This window comes from Onychostruthus taczanowskii, unplaced genomic scaffold (genome assembly GCF_017590055.1).
Source record: "Onychostruthus taczanowskii isolate IOZ18803 unplaced genomic scaffold, ASM1759005v1 scaffold13, whole genome shotgun sequence".
In the NCBI taxonomy this organism is placed as follows: domain Eukaryota; kingdom Metazoa; phylum Chordata; class Aves; order Passeriformes; family Passeridae; genus Onychostruthus; species Onychostruthus taczanowskii.
The window spans coordinates 6,944,585-6,962,854 of record NW_024498462.1 but is presented as its reverse complement, the minus strand read 5'-3'; the positions used below and the strand labels follow the sequence as shown (position 1 = coordinate 6,962,854).

At 49.5% G+C, this 18,270-nt stretch overlaps 4 protein-coding genes and 1 non-coding gene across 5 annotated transcripts; 2 read left to right on the top strand and 3 right to left on the bottom strand.

The window, feature by feature from the left end:
* Positions 1-1,426: 1,426 nt before the first annotated feature.
* On the top strand, positions 1,427-2,766 carry SOWAHD (sosondowah ankyrin repeat domain family member D). The gene has a single exon (XM_041396669.1). It carries the CDS (start codon positions 1,427-1,429, stop codon positions 2,435-2,437), a length of 1,011 nt encoding a protein of 336 aa, XP_041252603.1. The 3' UTR covers positions 2,438-2,766.
* Positions 2,767-6,618: 3,852 nt separating this feature from the next.
* On the bottom strand, positions 6,619-9,669 carry RPL39 (ribosomal protein L39). Its single transcript, XM_041396434.1, has 3 exons — positions 8,630-9,669; positions 8,326-8,429; positions 6,619-6,918 (listed from the first exon to the last, which is right to left on the bottom strand). The coding sequence occupies exons 1-3, from the start codon at positions 8,630-8,632 to the stop codon at positions 6,870-6,872; spliced, it is 156 nt and encodes a 51-aa protein (XP_041252368.1). The 5' UTR covers positions 8,633-9,669; the 3' UTR covers positions 6,619-6,869.
* Positions 7,033-7,164, bottom strand: LOC121331948. Its single transcript, XR_005952083.1, has one exon. It is a non-coding gene; the product is annotated as a small nucleolar RNA SNORA69 (small nucleolar RNA).
* On the bottom strand, positions 9,554-15,977 carry UPF3B (UPF3B regulator of nonsense mediated mRNA decay). Its single transcript, XM_041396432.1, has 10 exons — positions 15,720-15,977; positions 15,389-15,495; positions 15,170-15,276; positions 14,347-14,445; positions 13,891-14,001; positions 13,175-13,218; positions 12,383-12,571; positions 11,736-11,887; positions 10,696-11,008; positions 9,554-9,863 (listed from the first exon to the last, which is right to left on the bottom strand). Exons 1-10 carry the CDS (start codon positions 15,897-15,899, stop codon positions 9,717-9,719), a joined length of 1,449 nt encoding a protein of 482 aa, XP_041252366.1. The 5' UTR covers positions 15,900-15,977; the 3' UTR covers positions 9,554-9,716.
* A 16-nt stretch (positions 15,978-15,993) lies between these two features.
* Positions 15,994-17,054, top strand: NDUFA1 (NADH:ubiquinone oxidoreductase subunit A1). The gene is made up of 3 exons (XM_041396433.1): positions 15,994-16,403; positions 16,588-16,677; positions 16,966-17,054. The coding sequence occupies exons 1-3, from the start codon at positions 16,302-16,304 to the stop codon at positions 16,984-16,986; spliced, it is 213 nt and encodes a 70-aa protein (XP_041252367.1). The 5' UTR covers positions 15,994-16,301; the 3' UTR covers positions 16,987-17,054.
* Positions 17,055-18,270: the final 1,216 nt, after the last annotated feature.

Sequence of the window (18,270 nt, the reverse complement as noted above, 5' to 3'; positions counted from 1 at the left end):
GATACAGACTATTGGTGGCTGCAGCTGCCAGCAACGCCAGGCATGGACTGTTACAAAGGGGATCACAGCAAGAGGAAGGCCAAATTCCCTGTGGGATGAAATACTGGGTGGCAAGGAGCCAAACAGTGTCCCAGGCTGGGCTTCCCTTACATCAGAGAAACCCACCAGCCACCGGGAACGTGGCCTCTTGGGGCAGTAACCTGGGCCTTCCTGAGCACAGCATCGAGGAGAAGCATTGTTCCAGGGGGGCTGTAAGGCAATCGCCTCAGTGACACAGCCTTGGGGTGCTGCTGGGGTCAGAGGAAGTGTCCTGGGACCAGTGTCATGGATTTACACACACCAGACAATGTAACAGGGTCTGATCCTGCTGAGAATGCTGGTTCAAGTGAATGTTTCCAATGGGTCTTCTGTTAGTTCTTTGGTTACAGCTCAAGCTGGTGCTTCCAGAGAGGAACCCCTACCCCAGTTCACACCTCTCAGTTATACCCTGACACTCATCCCCCAATCCAAGTCAATCACTAAATTCTGGTTGGCAGTATCTTGATTTTTTGCTGGGTTTCACTGCAGCTGGGCTGGCTGCCTTCTGATGTTACTTTATTCTCCTGGGATCGTCTCCTTGGCCCTTATCATCTCCATTCTGCTCATATCTGCTGAATTCCAAGTGTGCTTTGTTAGCAGTTTGTGTTTGGCCAGCTCTTACGGCCTTAAGGCTCTGGCTACTTCAGGTGCAAATGCTGAGCCAGCAGTGCTAAACCAGACTGTTCAGGCGGGAGAATACAGTTCATCAATCCCTGCTGTAGTGCTGTCAGCACCGAGCTGCCCAGGACCCCCGTCCGGTCCTGCGGTTCTGCATCCTCCCTGTATTCCCGCACCCTCCCTGTATTCCCACACCTTCCCTGTATTCCTGCATCCTCCCTATATTCCCGCACCCTCCCTGTATTCCCACACCTTCCCTGTGTTCCTGCATGCTCCCTATATTCCCACACTTTCCCCGTATTCCCACAGTTTCCCTGTATTCCCACACTCTCCCTGTATTCCCGCACCCTCCATGTATTCCCACGCTTTCCCTGTATTCCCGCACTTTCCCCGTATTCCCGCACTCTCCCCGTATTCCCGCACTCTCCCTGTGTTCCCGCACCCTCCCTGTATTCCCGCACATTCCCTGTATTCCCGCACTTTCCCCGTACTCCCGCAGGCTCCCGCGGGCTCGGAGCGCGGCCGGGGCAGAGCCCGCCCGCGCCGGAGGCCGCGCCGCAGCCACGGACACGGCGTGAGCAAAGGTCACCTGCGCCGCCCCGGTTCCGCCGTGCCCTGCCGCCGTGCGGGATCGGTTCCTCCTTCGCCTGGGGCCGGCAGGGGAAGCGCGGGGTGAGTGCGGCAGCGTGAGCTGTGCCCTGCTGGGGACAGCCCTGCGAGAGGCACGGCCATGGCCCGGCAGGAGCGGGAGCAGAGCGAGGCACAGCAGAAGGTAGCTGGCATCTCCCGGCCCTTCTCCTTCCTGGATGCCGCCCAGCCCCGAGCGGCCGGCCCGGCCCGCAGCTCCCATCTCTGGTCTGCCACCCTGGGGAGCAGGGAGCGCTTCCATACGCTGCAGAAGATGGACACCAACAAAAGCATCAACTGGGGCAGGCACAGCCTGGGGAGCTGGGGCAGGACTTCAGGCAGGTTCTCCGTTAGCCCCAGCAGTACCCGGAGGAGGGAGCTGAAGGAAATCCTCCTGCAGAGCAACAGCCCTGGCAGCACCATGCGGTTTGCCGCTGCTCAGAAGACATCCAGCAGCAGCAGTCTCCCTGCAGGGCTGCAGCAAGAGCAGAAGCCTGAGCAGAGCCCTGATCTGCTGCCGCTTGTCCTTGACCCCCTGGAGCACGCATGGCTGCTGACGGTGGCCGAGGGCGATGCGGACAGCATCATCAAGCTGCTGGACCTGGATCCCAGCCTGCTGACCAGGAGAGACTTCGTGACAGGCTTCACCGCTCTCCACTGGCTTGCCAAGCATGGCCACCATGAGAGCTTCATCCAGGTCATCTCCCATGCCCAGAAGAAAGGCTACCCTGTCAACATGAACATCCCCACAGCCAGCGGCGGGCTCACCCCTCTGCACCTGGCTGCCTTGCAGGGACACGAGGTGCTCATCAAGGTGCTGGTGGGAGCTTACGGGGCAGACACCACCTGCAGGGACCACAACGGGCGCAAGGCTTGGCAGTACCTGCCAGCAGACAGCTCCAGGGACCTGAAGGAGCTGGCAGGGGCCTTGGAGGAGGACTTGGTCCAGCTGCACTCTCACAACACCAACAACAACTGTAAGTCATCCAGAGAGGCTGGGGCAGGGCAGGACTCTGTGGACTCCGGGGCCGAGGGAAAAGCCCAGCACTCCTGGGGCCTGTCGACCCTGCGAGGCTTTGTTAGACAGGCCTTTGCTTTCTTCCAGGAGCGCTGAAGCTCCTGGCTCCATTCACCGGTAAACCCATGGTGGATAGCAGCCGGAAAAGCCTGCAGGGACATGGGAACTTGGCTACTCAAAATCCTGGCCAAGTGAGGGTTAAGCCATGGCACCATGGCCACCCTGGCTCTTGTGGTCTTTTGGGGCTATTCCAGTGTGTGTGTGGAGCACCACGGCCATTGGGAGCAGTACCTTGGGACAGCCCTTCCAAAAAACTGCCTGTCTGCAGAGGGGGTTGTGCCCCCTGCCCCGTGGATGGGGACTCCTTGCTGCATCCCAGCAGATCGCCATGGTTGGGGCTCACATGTCAGCTCAGCTCTGGGGAGCTGCTCCAACACCCTGCGTGCCCACAGGAGGATGCTGACCCACCGTGTGTGGATCTCATGCTGCAAACGCCTTCCAGCTCCCTGAGATCTCCTGATCTCTGCCATATGCACCTTCTCAGGGCTGATGTTTGTTTATGACAACTGATTATAAAGCTGATTCTCAGTAGAATAAGAACTAAGGGCCCTGTTTGTCAGAAAAGTCCAGGCCAAGAGAAGCCTTTCTAAATGCAAAACAACTCACACTGGCAGTCCTTCCCTCGAGATCCCCATCCCAGGAAGCCTGAAGTGCTCAGCCTCATTAGGAATGGGGGCCAGAGCAAAGAAGGCAGGAAGGACACAAGGGGGGCAGCACGTGGTGGCTCCTGTGGGGATTAGAGTTCAGCAACAGCTCTGGAAAGATGATTCATTCTCAGAAACTGTGGAAAAGGTATGTGAAGGCTGTGAGATTATTTTTATTGCTACTGAGGTCATGCTCAAAAATGAAACTGATGAACATTGCTGCAGCAGCATAACAGTGTGTGTATGTCTCAGTCACTGCATTAAAAGGGCAAAGCCTCTGCTCACCTGTTTGTGTTTTGTTCACCAAGTGGAGTTCTGCCCTGATGATTTCAACTTGCTTTTTACATTTTTCAAAGGCCAGTACTGCTTCAAAATATCTTCAGAAAAACAACAGCCCCTTCCTCTTTCTCATCAGCATGAGACTATTCCTACACCCTGAAATAGCAGTCCCGTTTGAGAAGTGCTCCTCAGACAGGAACTGGGGAGTTTCTGTTCCCCAGGGCAGCCCTTGCAGGGACAACTCCTTTAGGAGGGCAGTTGTGGTTTTCTTTCCAGCTGCCTTTCAAGGGGCCTGCAGGGGTGACTGAGGGACTCAAGGTGATCTGGCCTGGCTACACAAGTTCATTTGCATCTTGATGCAGAAAGATACACAAAGACACACAGGTAACTTCCTCTGGGGAACTAGAGCTGGGGGGTTTCACAGATCCTGAGCAAACTCCAGTTATATTCAGACTGCTTGGACACCAAAATAACCCAGTCTGCAGTAATGACATGTGGAAGAGCAGCCTCCACATGAGTGAACAGGGATCCAGTGACTGGATAATGCCCAGTCCAGGTGCCTGGGTGGATATATAGATGTGTCTGGACATCTTTTTAATCCCTAAGGACGGCAGCAGATACATACAAAACACAATAGAACTAGATTTAATGCCTGATCTACAACAGTCTTGTAATGCTTTAGCTCTAACAGATTGAAGATGTTGGCAAGGCAGCTCCTTCTGGAGCTGCTGTGGCCACGTCCATGCCATGGGAGAGCAAGCTGGCTTCTCACAAGTCTGCTCATGCCAGCACAAACTCCATGAACAGCACTGGTGTCAAGTTCACTTTCAACCACAGTGCTGTTGATAAGACAGACAGGACTGACAAAATATTCTTTTTACCTATTAGTCTTCCGTCACCTTTTTACAGGGGTCAGGGAAGGGGCACAGGATGGCTCTTACATCCTCCTCTGAGTAAGGCACAGGGTAAACAGTGGAATTGAGAATTTCCTTGAAGGCGCAATTCCTTGGCAATAGTACCTGTGGCTTAGTCATGCTCCACCCGGAAACATCGACTTAAAATGTTCCACTTGAAAGTAAAATTTGGCTGACAAATGTTACACCTAAATATGACAAAATGATTTTCAGTTATTACCTCCTCTTGAGAGATAACCAAAACCCTCTAAAGATAGCTTTTGCCCTCATCTTTTGGTCATGGGTTTGACCCAGTATTCTGGGCTGAGACAAATTAGGTGGGGACTTCAGAGCAGGACCAGAAGTCTGCTTCTCTAGATGTGTCACAACATCCTCACCATGTCACCCCCTGCCCTGGGTGGGTCCTTTTCCACTGAGCGAAAATAAAGATTTCCTTCCAGTGACCCACCCCTTTGTCTTGGTTCATTTTCATACCTACAGAAAGGCAGTGGATTTGGGTACAGAGACATGTTTAGAAAAATATTCCTCAATTACACAAGCAGCTCTAGCTTTGCTTTTCACTCAGAAAACAAAACATATCCACAAAAATCAATGGACTAGAATATCCAAATATTTTTTTCTTTAAAGCTTCTGTTGATGTCTCAGTTATCATGTGTTAGCCCAGTTCTGCAGAGATTCCTGATCCCCTTTTACAGGGACAAAGCAAAGAGAGCTGCCAGAGACAACAGAAAACATCCAAACCCAGAAATATTTGTTTGGTTAAGGTTCTGCAGAGGATTGAGTTTAACCCAAGTTTAATTAGTACTAAATTTACTTTATATTATCCCTTAATGTCCAGCTTGAAAAACAGATTCAGTCAAATAGGGAAAATAATACAAGGAGTTATTTTCCAAAACAGTTCCTTAGTAGAAACTACTTCCATCTAATAAAAATATTAGTCATGATAGTAACAGGGAGACTTTCTAATAAATGGTAATAAATTGTCCAATCTGTTGCTCAGGAAAGTTTTCCTACAAATGCCATGGAAAAAAAACTGTCTCTTTCCCTTCTCAAGTCCATAAAATTGCTGTTTTCCTCCTCAGCCAGATCCCCATAGACACAATTACAGAGAAACTCTATGAGCAGCTTTGCCTGCCAGCAGTGATGGGGAGAGGCTGGAGGAGGTAAGCTGGATGCCAAGGCAGAACTCCAATCCTCAGCAGTGCTGTTATTTCCTGAACACTCACTTCAGGAAGAGTGCAGAAAAGTTTAAAAATCATTGAAGTCAAGGTGGCTGCAGCACGCAAGGAGGCTCTGTTCAAACACCTCTGGCAATGCTGTTTGCTGCTTTCCTGCTGCAGTGACTTACTGCTTCCCCCTGATGATGGAGTCCAGACTCTTACCAGACAGGATGAGGAGCTGGAGGATACCTCTGAAGTATCCTGAAGCTGGTAAAAATCCCAGCCTTGCTCACCCTGACCCACAGAACCCTCAGCACACCTTAGGAACAAGAGCTCATGGCCTCTGAGTGAGATATGTGTTTTTTAGCATTTACCTGTTTGGCACATGCTGTACCCAGCATTATTTGCTCTGAGTTGCAATACAAAGGAGATAGATCTATTTACCTTCAGTGTGAAAAGCAGCAACACAGAAGGTATGGCAGCCTGACCAGGAAGCTGCCTCCCAGGAACAGACCCAGGACCTGAGGCTGAGCCCAGGAACGAGGCAGCACCTTGGCAGCCCTCAGTGTCAGGATGGGCTTGGCCACAGCCCAGAACAGGCTCTCACCAGCAGGGATTTCCTGGTGACCAGAGCGGTGACCCCAGCTCAGAGCTGTGAACAGAAAGGAGGGGGTGCAGAGCCACAGCTCCTCCTCCACCTCCCTGCAGTGAACTGGTTTCACAGGCCCCAGCAGAGAGCACCAGCACAGGGGAGCTGGAGTGCCAACTGCCCAGAAACCCTTAATCCCTTTTTTCCTCTCCCCTTTTTTAAATAGCTGCAAACTCTCCCTTTGAGCCCCATCTTCAATTTCTACCTGTCTGCTGAGAATGTTTTATACTAAGGTGCACTTCTGGTTGGTGTTGATTTATCAAACCAACACAGACTCCCCACCAAAACTCATGGTATTTAACACTATAGGGAGTACACAGACATTATGCACTGCACTCTACAGTACTGCGTTTTCTAAGAGATTTTCTTCAGGTCTGGTTTTGACTTATTTTTTTTTTTTGGTACTTTGCTCCTGAAGGTTTATAGTCTGAAAAGGAAGACAGAGCCTACTCTACCTGAAAAGAGCTGCCAAGGTTCCTCATATTAAATGAGAATATAACTAACATTACCATTAATTTGATTGTTACAATCCCACCATATGCACATGAAATAATTTTCCAAACAAAAGTCATTCAGGTCCATATTTATTAGAAAGCCTGTGCAGTGTCAATGCTCACGGTGATGCCCGAAAGAACACTAATAGAACACAGTCTCCATGTTTCAGACACAAAGATTTCCCAGTTAACATCAACATCCCAGACCAGCTTATAAAACCCCCACACTGGGGCCTGTGCTCCAGCACCACAGACGGAATGACTCGAGGGTGTTATCGATCTGACACACAAAGACCAGTGTTCATTAGAGCTCCTGGGACAGTCTCTCTCACAAGCCCAGTTTGGTCCTCCTCCAGTGTCTCCTTTTGGAGTTGTACCTAAGACAAAAGCAGAGTGAATTAGCAAAGTGTACACACACATTTGTTAAACATGAAAGCAGAACAGCACATGGAAAGTCTCTTCCATGAAAGCACACTAATTTGTGAGTATGTACTTGTCCATGTTAAGAACAAATGCTTTCACCACGGTGTGGGTGAAAGCACAGACAGTGTTAACAGAGTTGCTCTCAGCAGGAAAATGGCAGCACTCCCACAGCAGGAAGCACTGCAATTGCAGCCTGCTTTAACACAAAGCTTGGGCAGAACCCATGGCCCAGCTACTCAAGTGCCAGGAGACCGAAATCCATGATTTGTCCTATGGTCAAGTATTTCAGACTACTGCAATTCAGCTGAAACAGAAGCCAGTTATGATGTGGCACATGGAACACAAGGATCAAGCTGAGTACAAGAACCACTGATCCCGCCTAGAAACAAGGTGGGAGCAGCCACGGGAACAGAACCCAGCAATGTTCCAGGAGACCGAAATCCATGATTTGTCCTATGGTCAAGTATTTCAGACTACTGCAATTCAGCTGAAACAGAAGCCAGTTATGATGTGGCACATGGAACACAAGGATCCAGCTGAGTGCAAGAACCACTGATCCCGCCTAGACACAAACAAGGTGGGAGCAGCTACGGGAACAGAACCCAGCAATGTCGTGCTGGGTCACTGCCTGAGCCAGCCAGTACTGCTGCTGCTCTCCTCACTGCTTAGGACAAAGAGAGAAAAACAAGAGGGAGTTCTGTTGCCTTAAAAAGCCCAGATGAAGGAGTGTATGAGATAAAAAACTATGCTGCAGTTTTCAACCAGAGGGCTTGGACAGGCACCACCCTGTGCATGCCCCATGTGCACCATTGTGTCACAGCACTCAGCATTTCCCTAAGCACAATGCTCGAGAAACACAACAGGAAAGCAAGGAACTGTGCCAAATTAATTCTACAGTCAGGTGCCAAGCATCTCATACTATCAATCTGACTTCCCATACATCCAAGTCCTTTGCTTCCTTTGCTCCCTGAACCTCAGAGCATCCATGCTCAGGAACCATTCCTTGAAAATGCAGGAGCCCAAAGGGACAGCTAAGAGAGAGGACAGGCATTGGGAAGGGGAACGTCAGGAACAGAGAAGCCACCAGAGAACAAAATCTGGAATAAATCATCCACACGTACATTTCGGTTTTTCACTTTACATGTACCACTGCTAAACGTTGTGGACACTTGCAGAGCACAGATGCAAAACCACTACAGAAAAAAATGGCATGGACGCCTCGCTGCCCCCATCCCCGCACGGGCCTCACGGGCACAAGACTGCGCTGCGGCTGGCACGAACGCACAAACGCCACCAGCTGCCGCCCTCGGGCCGGGCCTGCGCGGCCGCAGCTCCTCAGAGCGCACCGGCCGAGCCGTTACCTGATCTTATTGCCGGTTTTCATGCGAATCCACTGCGGGATGGGCCGGTTCTGCTTCTGCTTCTTGGCGAGGAAGCGTTTGATCTTGAACGTCTTGTGCGACGACTGCAAGAGAGCGCAGCGGTCAGTGCCTCCCCCAGCCCCGGCACAGCCGCGGCCCCGCCGGGAATGCCGCACCCGGCTCCCTCCCGCTCCCTCGGGCCGCTCCGCCCCGCCGCCCGCCCGCCAGGACCCCCAAGCGCAGCGGCCTCGGGGACGGGGCTCGGGGCGCGGCGGGAGGGCGCGGATGGCTGCGGATGTCTCACCATGGCGCGGAGCGGCGCGGCGTCCCGGCGATGGCGGCGTCCGAGGAGGCGGAAAGGGGGCGGAGCGGCGATGGCGCAGCGGGCGCAGCGGCCCCTGCCGGCCCGGCGGCCCCGCACGCAGTGAGGAACGGCGGCGGCCGGGAGGGTTTGCGCGAGTTTATTTGGGTTTAGTACAAAAAACAGCTATGGCTAAAATTCGCTAGCTTGGGAGGACCTGCTACTGGCGAAGTCTCGTTCTGGGCTGTAAAGCAATACTTCAAGTTATGAGGGAAGAGGAAGCAGTTCCGAGAGGGCAGGAGGTCAGAAACGTTTCAGACTTGAGTGAAGGGAAGATGCTGGAAAAGAACAGGATGCCCAAACCAGCTACATTTGATTAAAAATAACCATTTCAATGTAGGGAGACTTTACATGAGAATTTATCAAGTCATATTCAACTATTAAGCCAGCTTATTCATACACTCCAACTTAAGTTACTTTATCCAGAGAACCACTGAAGAGGACGGTCTCTCCCTCCCTAACATGGTCACTGCACTGCCAGATGTTCTGCTCCTTGTGTGCCAAAAGGCTCCTCTCCACTGGCACCTCAACAGCCCCAGCCTGTGCATGTGGCTCAGTGCTAGACTGACACACTTGAGCTTTCACTGCCTCACGCAGGAGCACCACACAACACAGCAACACCTGTGTTAACTCCAGGCAACTCCAAGCTTGCTCTGCTTAAGTGCATCCAACACTGGCTCTAATTGCCTTAGAGTAGAGCTCTGGCTTTTGATCCAGGTGTCATTCCCTCCTGACCACAACTGATTTATTATCAAACTTAAGGCCATAAAGTCTTTCTATTTTGCAAAGATTCTCTTCTCTGCTGTAGTTAGATGCTGGGAAAATAAGTTCAAATAACTGAAAATATTACAATGAGAACACATTTCAAATTTGGAATCTACAACTGAGGTTCTTTAACCAGAAACATCCAACAGCACAATGCCCCCTTTTCTTCCTTTGTTCCTTTTTCGCTCCGAAGGCACTTCTGGATTGCGCAGTACATGCTCTTTGGCTGCACGGACAGTCAGAACACGTAAGGCTGGCACATCAGTCACTCCTCTTCCTTTGTGTGACTGGTCTCACCCTCTTGTTTCTTATCCACTCCCTGATCTGGGGGCTTTGCAGCACTGTCTTCATACTGACACAATCTGCTCCGGCTTCGGGCTCCGGGCTGGTACAGCTGCATTGCTGGGCGATCCTGAAATAAATCAAAGCTATTTAGATTCTTTCATAACTCCCCTGCTCTCAGGGTTATTATGGCATCATTTCTATGGTATTAGAAATGGCTCAAATTCAAACTTTTCAGGCTAAGTTTAATTATTCTACAGCGGTGGCAAAGTAACTTCCATTGTCCCAAATCAAGGCTGTCTCTCTTGTAAAGCAACATGGCTGTTCAAACCACAATGAACACTGCTCACAGTTGAGGTTATTTGTAATGAGTTTCCTGTTGAGTTCAGCTCATATCCTCTCAGAAGAGAGGCCAACTTCAAAGTTTCAAAACCTTGAGTTTCATTTGTACCTGACAATGTCTTAAGTGACACATAAAACAAGCACACAGATACTGCAAAAACTTATTTTGTAGAATACATAAAATTACACTCAAGACATTATTTCTTGAGCCTAGAGCACATGTCATATTCTGCAAGTTGCAGTTTTCTATTTTAAGGAACCTGTTCAACCACACTCCCACACTGAGATGCATTTTCAGGCATCATAAGATCAGCAGACACAAACAGATTACTGATACTCTACCAACCCCTTAAAGAGACAGCCTATGGCACAAGTCAGCAAATAAAAAGGATCAGTGTCTTACAATTTAACCCGTGTTTTCTTGGATTAGTTCTTACACAGTGACAAGAAATACCACTGTTAAGCAAATTTTAGTGGAAATTTCTAGCAATGGCAGAATTTGTTGCACAACTGGGAGAAGTTTCAATAAAGAAACCACATGGTTCTTTCCTTGAAGTGCTTTTATCCTAAAAACCACAGATCCCTGTGAATCAACACATGAATTTAAAGAAATCCAGCACCTTGTTTCTGATACGATCCCTCTTAATTGTATCCTCTTTTTTATCGTCTTTGGTTACTTTCTCAGCTTTGTCCATGCTGCTGGTAAAGTCTGTAAGATCACTTTTCTTTCCCTTTTCTCTGAGTAAGTCTCTCTCCTTTTTCACCTCTTCCTCTTTTCTTCTAAAAACCTTCTCTTTCTCATAGCGCTCTTTCTGCCTCCGGCGCTCCTCTTCTTGGCGTCTCAGCTTCTCTCTCTGTGCTCTCTCATATTCTCTGTCTCTCTCAAAATCTCTATCTCGGTCCCTGTAGTCCTTTACACACTCATCTTCTGATCTGTATGAAAACAAAACTGAAAATTAAGCTCAAAAGATTCATCAAACAGAGCTGGGAGATCAATGTAATAGTGGTGTAAATGTGCAATAGGAAGATGACACACTGGCAGGTACTAGGGAGCTCTTGGGAGGCTGTGACAGCCCAAGTCATGCACGGCAGCCAGAGAGGACACTGACCACTAGAGTTTCCCAGCCTCCTACTTGCATAGCTGGCTGAGTCTCTTCTGGCTTTGAAAAAAAAAAAACATCTGAATTTGTCTGTCTTATCTGTATTTCTCACATGGTAGAACTGAACCTCAAACAGATCACGGAGCTGTTGAGAATTACATTTTCCACTTTGACTTTTTACAGGACTTAGAGGGACTGGTAACTGGAGAACACCTCTCCTCTTGCCACGGTTATAATAACTGCAAGGACAGTGCTAAAAGCCTGCTGCATTCACCTAGATATGGGCTTCCTTAGTGAAGGAAGGAATGAGTTGTAAATTCCTATAATGAGTTGTAAAAATATTAAAATCTGTCCACTAATGAAGAATTTCCAGGTAATTCACAGAGCTTTCTGTAATCATGGGGATGTGCATTGGCACAGAGAACACAGCTCATGACTTATATGAGAAAAAGCATTTGAAAGGAATTTCAAAACATGGTCATGGCAGAGCAGCCTAAGCCTCAGTACAATCAGGAAACAAGTTATAGATACATATATATTTATAGCAAGTACTAGAATACTTTTTTGCCTTCTCTTCTTTTGTCTCCCCATCAGATCGTTTGGCAGATGCACTACTCGCATTTTTTTCCTCCCTCAGAGTCTCTCTTTCCAGTTTCTTGGATTTTTCTTTTCTCTCCAAGTCTTTTTCATCTTTTTCAGGCTTCTTAAGTAGCTACAAAGAAAACAGAAGTCTCAACTAAAAAGCTCACTCTAACACATACTGTCTGGCACAACACCGAAATTGCATCAAAGGAACCACAGTCCAGAAAGAAGTAAACATTAAAGAAATATTACTGCAAATCACAGTATTTCTAAAAGCTGGAGTGTATGAGTAAGCATAATTCACACAGCAGACTAGGATTTTTCTCCTAAACCAGGCTGTTTTGGAAAGCTTAAAAATAGTCTCCATTCCATAGTGAATTCACAATCCTGTTTACCGCAGCATGTACAACAGTGACATGACAAAAACTTTAAATATTGCTATGAAACATTACAGCATGTAAACCTTTACAATGCCTACTACTGAATATTACAAAAAAAATTGGTCATTTACTAACACCAAACTCATATGATTCTTTACACAATACCCAAAGTACATTTTGAGACTGATATACAAATAATAGGGGAAAGGGAGTGTAACAGTTTATAATAAAGAACTGTTCTAGACCTTAATCTTTGGTTCTTCTTTTGATCTGTCTCTTTCTTTTTCTGGGCATCTGTCTACTTTCTTCAATTTTTCTGCTTCTTTTCTCTTCCTTCTCTCCTCTTCTTTCCATTTTCTTCTTTCTTCTTCTCTTTGTCTTTTTCTTTCTAATTCTCTCCTCCTTCTCTCCTCTCTTTTTTCTTCTCTCAGTCTCTGTGTATGCAAAAACAAAGAGAAAGTGTCTCTCCACACCAGAAAACATCTCTTTAAGCCATCAAACAACTCACCTCAAAGCTACCTCTATTATAAAAGAAAAAAAAAAAAAAAAGTCCTGTCATCTCTGTTGTTGTGGTGAACCTGAACAGCAGTTGTGAACCTGTTGCAGCAGTATTTTTTTTACTCATAAGCCTTAATTTGTACTGTCTTTAAAAACTCAAATACATCACTGGCCTCAGCCTTTATCATTCAAATTTTAATTAAATCTGCCCCACCTCTGAATTTCTCTATTGCAAAAAGTTAAAATAACATTATGTGCTAGGAGAAAGATCATCCACAAGGACCTCAGCCATACAGCTCTAAAAATGGAAGCACTAAAATGGAATCTGTTTTGTCAGTGCAAAAAGAGGCACTTTGCTGTGACCAGAATGTACACAAAGCACCACCATTCCAACACTCTACTCCTTTAAAATATATGAACCAGAACCTGACAGTTTGGGTCAAAAGCTCCTTCTTCCAAAGGAAGGGCAGAAATGTATCAATGTACAATGAGCAAATTGTACTTGCAAACAACAAGAAAATTCTGGAGGTAAGTCTTACCTGTTTGTTTTTCAAGAAGTTCAATAAAGGAGTAGTCTTTTTAGCTGGAGAATAGATGAAACAAATGTAAGTATCTTGACTTATCCAACAGTGCAATACCTACAACAGAGCTCTATATGAAGTGAAGCAGCTTTACACATTCCCCTGCCTGTCATACAGCAACACAGCACTGAAACAAATATTCCAAACCTATCTCCAAACAGTGGCAGCTATTTGCATTCTATAAACTTCTTTAGGATACTAACAGGATATCCATTACACCTATCTCTACATTCAGTCTGCATTAGGCTTTTTCCAGACACTCTCATTTTTAGAGATCCCTGTAAGATATTTAAAAAGAGCAACCTGGTCATTTTTTGGTGGTATTTCACCCAACTACACTACCTCTAAACTTGTGCCTGCATGGAACATCACTGATCACAGCACTGTGCATTGAACACCACTGCATCTCACTGAAATGCAGCCACTCCACAGTCTGGTGTGGCTAACAAACATCTGCAACAGGAAGGAACTTTGTCATCTAAAACCTATAGCTACAGAATAATTTAGAGCATGGGAACAAAACAAAACACACAGTAATGTTAGCCTAAATGTTAAACAAATAGTAAGCAGGCACACAAAAGGATTCAGTCTCCTCCAGGCTGAGCTTCAAATTACAAAACATATTTGTTTCTTTGTGATCTAGGAAAATATAACTACAGTACAGATTTCCATACCTATTAGCTCTTTGTTTCTTGCCTCTATTTCCTCCAACAAAGTTTCAGGAGTGGAGGTTAATTTTTCATCATCTGCACTGTAACTTTCCAAAAACTTCTTGTATTCTGGATCTACACAGAAGAGAAGGGAAAAAAGGGGGGAAAAAAGAAGAGATACTGTAGCATGAAAAGTATTTGCATCATGCACTGCTCAGTTACATTTACTTAAGCTGAGTTGTTTATATGCCACCTTTTCATAAATTAGCAGCTCTCAAATGAGCTGCTTTATTATGTTTGTCTGGGACAATCATATTTAATAGATTCCTAGCTGACAAAGCAGTGCTCATAAACTCCACATATAATTAAGCAAACATCCTATTGGTGGAACTACAGTGTCACAGTAAAAACATTACATTCAAATTACTGCTAAGAGTTTCAAGTCTACACATGCAAAAACAAACTAGCTCTCTGTTATACCATCTTCAATAGTTCCAGTTTTGGCATCCTTTTTCTTGCTCTTCTTTTTTGCAGCTTTTTGGAAAGGTGCAAACTCAACTATGGCAGCATATTCCTGACCTGTTGAGAGAAAAAAATATATTAAAATAAAGATGAAACAGATATAAAATAGATTATATTTCCCATAGCTAAAGCAGAAAGGTAAGTCACACAAGAAATATACAATACTAGAAGAGACTACTTAGCATAAAAAAAAAATTGTGTATTTGGAAAATCATTTAATAAAAAACCAAATCACTCTACAGACAGCAGAATTCATGATCTTAACACTCTCACAATACTAACAAACCAGCAAATTCACAGGCTGACAAGAAGGACATACTAGATTTAAGACTGCCCATGACTGTCACTTCTGCCACCTCAGTGGCACCACACCACGTCAGGGCCTCATCCTACAGATTCTGTGTTCATTGTGCAAGGAGTATTTTTCTAAGTTAATGCAACTGAGGCAAATCTCAGCTTCTGACAAAACAATGTATGCAATGCATGACAAGCAGCTTTAAAGCTCCATCTTATGACAAGAACACCACACTTATAGCTGCACAAATCCAGCTGGGTATGGCAAACACAGAGTGCTGTTACACTGCAAGCCAGCTCATTTAAAGGACTTAGATATTATTCGATCTATATATGTATGTATTTCTAGAGGAATTGGAACAGTTTTTGAGGCACTAAACCCAAACAAGTCAGACGTGGCTGCTCACATCTACCCCTCCAAAACTCATCCAGCACACAGCACAGACAGCAGGGAAGCAGCAACATCCATCGAGCGCCGTTCACTGACCTTTGTGATCGACAAAAACGTAGCCGTCGAAGCGATCCCTGAAGAGGACTATGTCTTCCTGGTTCTTGAAGTTGATGTAGGCTCTCGAGAACATGTGCGGGTACAAGCTGCAGAGACACAAACCGAGAGCGCTGGGCTGACGAGGCGGCGGCGCCACTGGGGCCCGGCTGGCGGTAGCGGCGGCTCCCGGGAACGCCCGGACTGGGCAGGCGGCCGTACCTGGAGTCGTTCGCGAAGAACTCGAAGTAGTCGTGTTCGGGCAGAGGCTGCAGGTGCTCCTCCAGCTGCTCCTTCGTCAGGCTGGGCGGCAGCCGGCGGATCACCACCTGCGGCACGGCAGGAGCGGCGCTCAGCGCCGGGGACGAGTCACTACCGCGCCGCCCCCGACACGTCCCGTCCCGTCCCAGCAGGCCCCCGCAAGCGGCCCGTTAGCGGGGGAAGGTCCCGTTACGGAGGGGAAGCCCTGTTACCGGAGGGAGGAGGGCCCCGTTACAGAGGGAGAGCCCCGTTACCGGGGACGGCGCCGTTCCCGGCGGCGCGCAGGCCCCACCTTGCTGAGCGTCTCCTTCTTGTCCTTGGGCCGCTCCAGGCGATCGAGCTCGGCGGCGCCGGCTCTGCCGTCCGTGCCGGCGGCGGGGCCCGAGCCTGGTCCCGCGGCCAGAAGAACGCCCGGCCCGGCCGAGGCCCCGCGCCGCTCCTTGGGCCTGGCGTTCTCCTTGTCCTCCTTCATCCCGATCCCGATCCTGACTCCGGGCCCGGGCTGCGCCGCGCGCACCCAACGACCGCCGCCTCTCGCGAGACTGTGCCTTAAAGGAGCCGTGCCTCCGCCGGACTACCACTCCCAGCGTGCACCGCGCCCGCCACCGCTGATCCCGGTGGGATCAGCGACCGGGACCGACAGCGGTATCGGGCGAACTGGGACACGGACACGGACACGGCCTCGGCCTCGGCCTCATTTCTTGCCAGGGACTGTCCCCCGGCGGCGCTGTCGCTCCCGCTGCCCGCTCGGGCCCGCTAGGCTGTGAGGGGGCGCGGGGCAGGCCGGGAAGGGCGCGGGGCAGGCCGGGAGTGCCCCGGGACTCGGCGCAGGGGCAGCGGCACCGACACCGACAGTGACACCGACAGCGGCGGGATGTGGTACGAGATCCTGCCCGGCATGGCCATCATGGGCGTCTGCCTCAGCATCCCCGGCATGGCCACCGTCTTCATGCACCGCTTGTGTCACGGCGGCAAGGTCAGCGCGAGGCGGGCGGCGGGTCCCGGCATCCGGACCCTGAGGCTCCGCTTCCCCTCCGGAGCCGCCCTGATCCCCCAGTCCCTGCATCCCTCTGGGATCCCTTCCTCCCGGGGCTCTCCTTACCCCGCCTTCCCTCGGGAGCCCCTGCCCGAGGCCTTAACAGGCGGTTCTGTGCCTGCAGGAGAAAAGGATCGCCCGCTATCCCTACGAGTGGACCCTGTTGGAAAGGGACCGGCGGCTGTCGGGTGTCAACAAGCACTACGTGTCCAAGGCAGGTTTTGGGGGCGCTGGGCAGGTTCCGCCGGGGGGAACAGGGACCCAGGGGCTGCTCCCCCATCCCCGAGCTCTGGCGTGGCCGCTGAGGTGGGCGCTGGTCGCTCTTGTCAGATCTGACTCGGTGCCTGCACTTGGCCTGCCGCTGGGGATATGCATTTTAATTTTGTTCTAATTAAGACCTGGGTAATTAAATGTAGTTTGAAAATCTGCATTTTCAGATATGCTGTGTTGCACATTAGTGGCAAGAATGACACAAATATAGCTGTTATTTTTTCTTTTTCAGGGCCTGGAGAACATAAACTAAGGTGGCAACGCTTTGAAAAATTCATGTATCTATAGAAAATGATTTAAATAAAGCTATACATGTGTTCAGCCCTTGTATTTGTGTTGCTGTGGTGGGGTGACCCTTGCTGGACACCAGGTGCCCACCAAAGCCACTCTGTCACTCCTGTCCTCAGCTGGACAGGGGAGAGAAAATACATTGAAAGGCTTGTGAGTTGGGACAAGGAAAGGGAGAGCTCATTCATCAGTTACTGTCATAGGCAAGTGAGACTCGACTTGGAGAAATTCATTTAATGTATTGTCAGATAGCAGCAGGGTAATGAGAAGTTAAAACAAATAATAAAACACCTTCCCCCCACTCCTCCCTTCTTCCTGGGTTCAACTTCACTCATGACATTTTCTCCCTCCTCCCTGCTGAGCTGCACAGGGTGATGGGGACTGGGGGTTGTGGTTAATGTCATCCCATGTCTCTTGCTCCCTCCTCTTCTGGGGAGAACTCACACTCTTCCCCTGCTCCAGCATGGGGTCTCTCCCATGGGAGACTCCTTCACTAACTTCTCCAGTGTGAGTGCTTCCCATGGGCTGCAGTTCTTCATGAACTGCTCCAGCATGGGTCCCACACAGTCCCTGAAGGTGCAGTCCTTCAGGAACCAGTTGCTCCAGCAGGGTCACATTTCCTGCCAGCAAACCTGCTCCAGTGGGCTCCTCTCCATGGGCACAAGGGCCCTGCCACAGCCTGCTCCAGCATGAGCTTCCCAGGGTGTCACAGCCTGGGTACATCCACCTGCTCCAGCCTGGCTCGTTCCTGGGTGCAGGCGGATCTCTGCTCCCTCATGGACCTGCAGGGACACAGCTCACCGTGGCCTTGCAACACGGGCTGCAGGGTGATCCCTGCTCCTGCCCCACTGGCTCTTGTCATGCTGGAAGAGGAGCTGCCGGGAATTCAGTACCCGATGATCTGCTCAAACATTTCTGGCCTCTCCGTACAGTCCCGTGTTCCTTTCCCTCTGGAGGTCTGTGCGCTGCCAGCGCTGCTGTGCGGAGCCTGCAGCACCTCAGCGCACCGGGCTGGGCAGAGCCTCCGGCAGGGCACGGGCTGGAGGCTGCTGTAGCTCCCGAATTGTCCGGAATGGCAAAAATGCGACAAGCAGAGAATCTGCCTGGATCCCAGAGCTGTTTTCTCGCTCGCACCGTCCTCCCTCCCCGGGAGACGGCGGCTGCAGGGCGGTTTCCGCGGGGCAGGGCAGCGCAGGCCGGGCCTCGCCATGGTGACGGCGCGGCTCGTGCCCGCGGGCCCCGCACAGCG

Coding starts and splice junctions, on each gene's coding strand:
- SOWAHD (XM_041396669.1), top strand. CDS start 1,427: ATGGCCCGGCAGGAGCGGGAGCAGAGCGAGGCACAGCAGAAGGTAGCT.
- NDUFA1 (XM_041396433.1), top strand. CDS start 16,302: ATGTGGTACGAGATCCTGCCCGGCATGGCCATCATGGGCGTCTGCCTC. Junction 16,404..16,587: donor GCTTGTGTCACGGCGGCAAG/GTCAGCGCGAGG, acceptor CTGTGCCTGCAG/GAGAAAAGGATCGCCCGCTA. Junction 16,678..16,965: donor ACAAGCACTACGTGTCCAAG/GCAGGTTTTGGG, acceptor TTTCTTTTTCAG/GGCCTGGAGAACATAAACTA.
- UPF3B (XM_041396432.1), bottom strand. CDS start 15,899: ATGAAGGAGGACAAGGAGAACGCCAGGCCCAAGGAGCGGCGCGGGGCC. Junction 12,572..13,174: donor ACTTCTTGAAAAACAAACAG/GTAAGACTTACC, acceptor TTGCATACACAG/AGACTGAGAGAAGAAAAAAG. Junction 11,888..12,382: donor AAGAAGAACCAAAGATTAAG/GTCTAGAACAGT, acceptor TTTTCTTTGTAG/CTACTTAAGAAGCCTGAAAA.
- RPL39 (XM_041396434.1), bottom strand. Junction 6,919..8,325: donor AAAACCGGCAATAAGATCAG/GTAACGGCTCGG, acceptor CTTTTGTCTTAG/GTACAACTCCAAAAGGAGAC.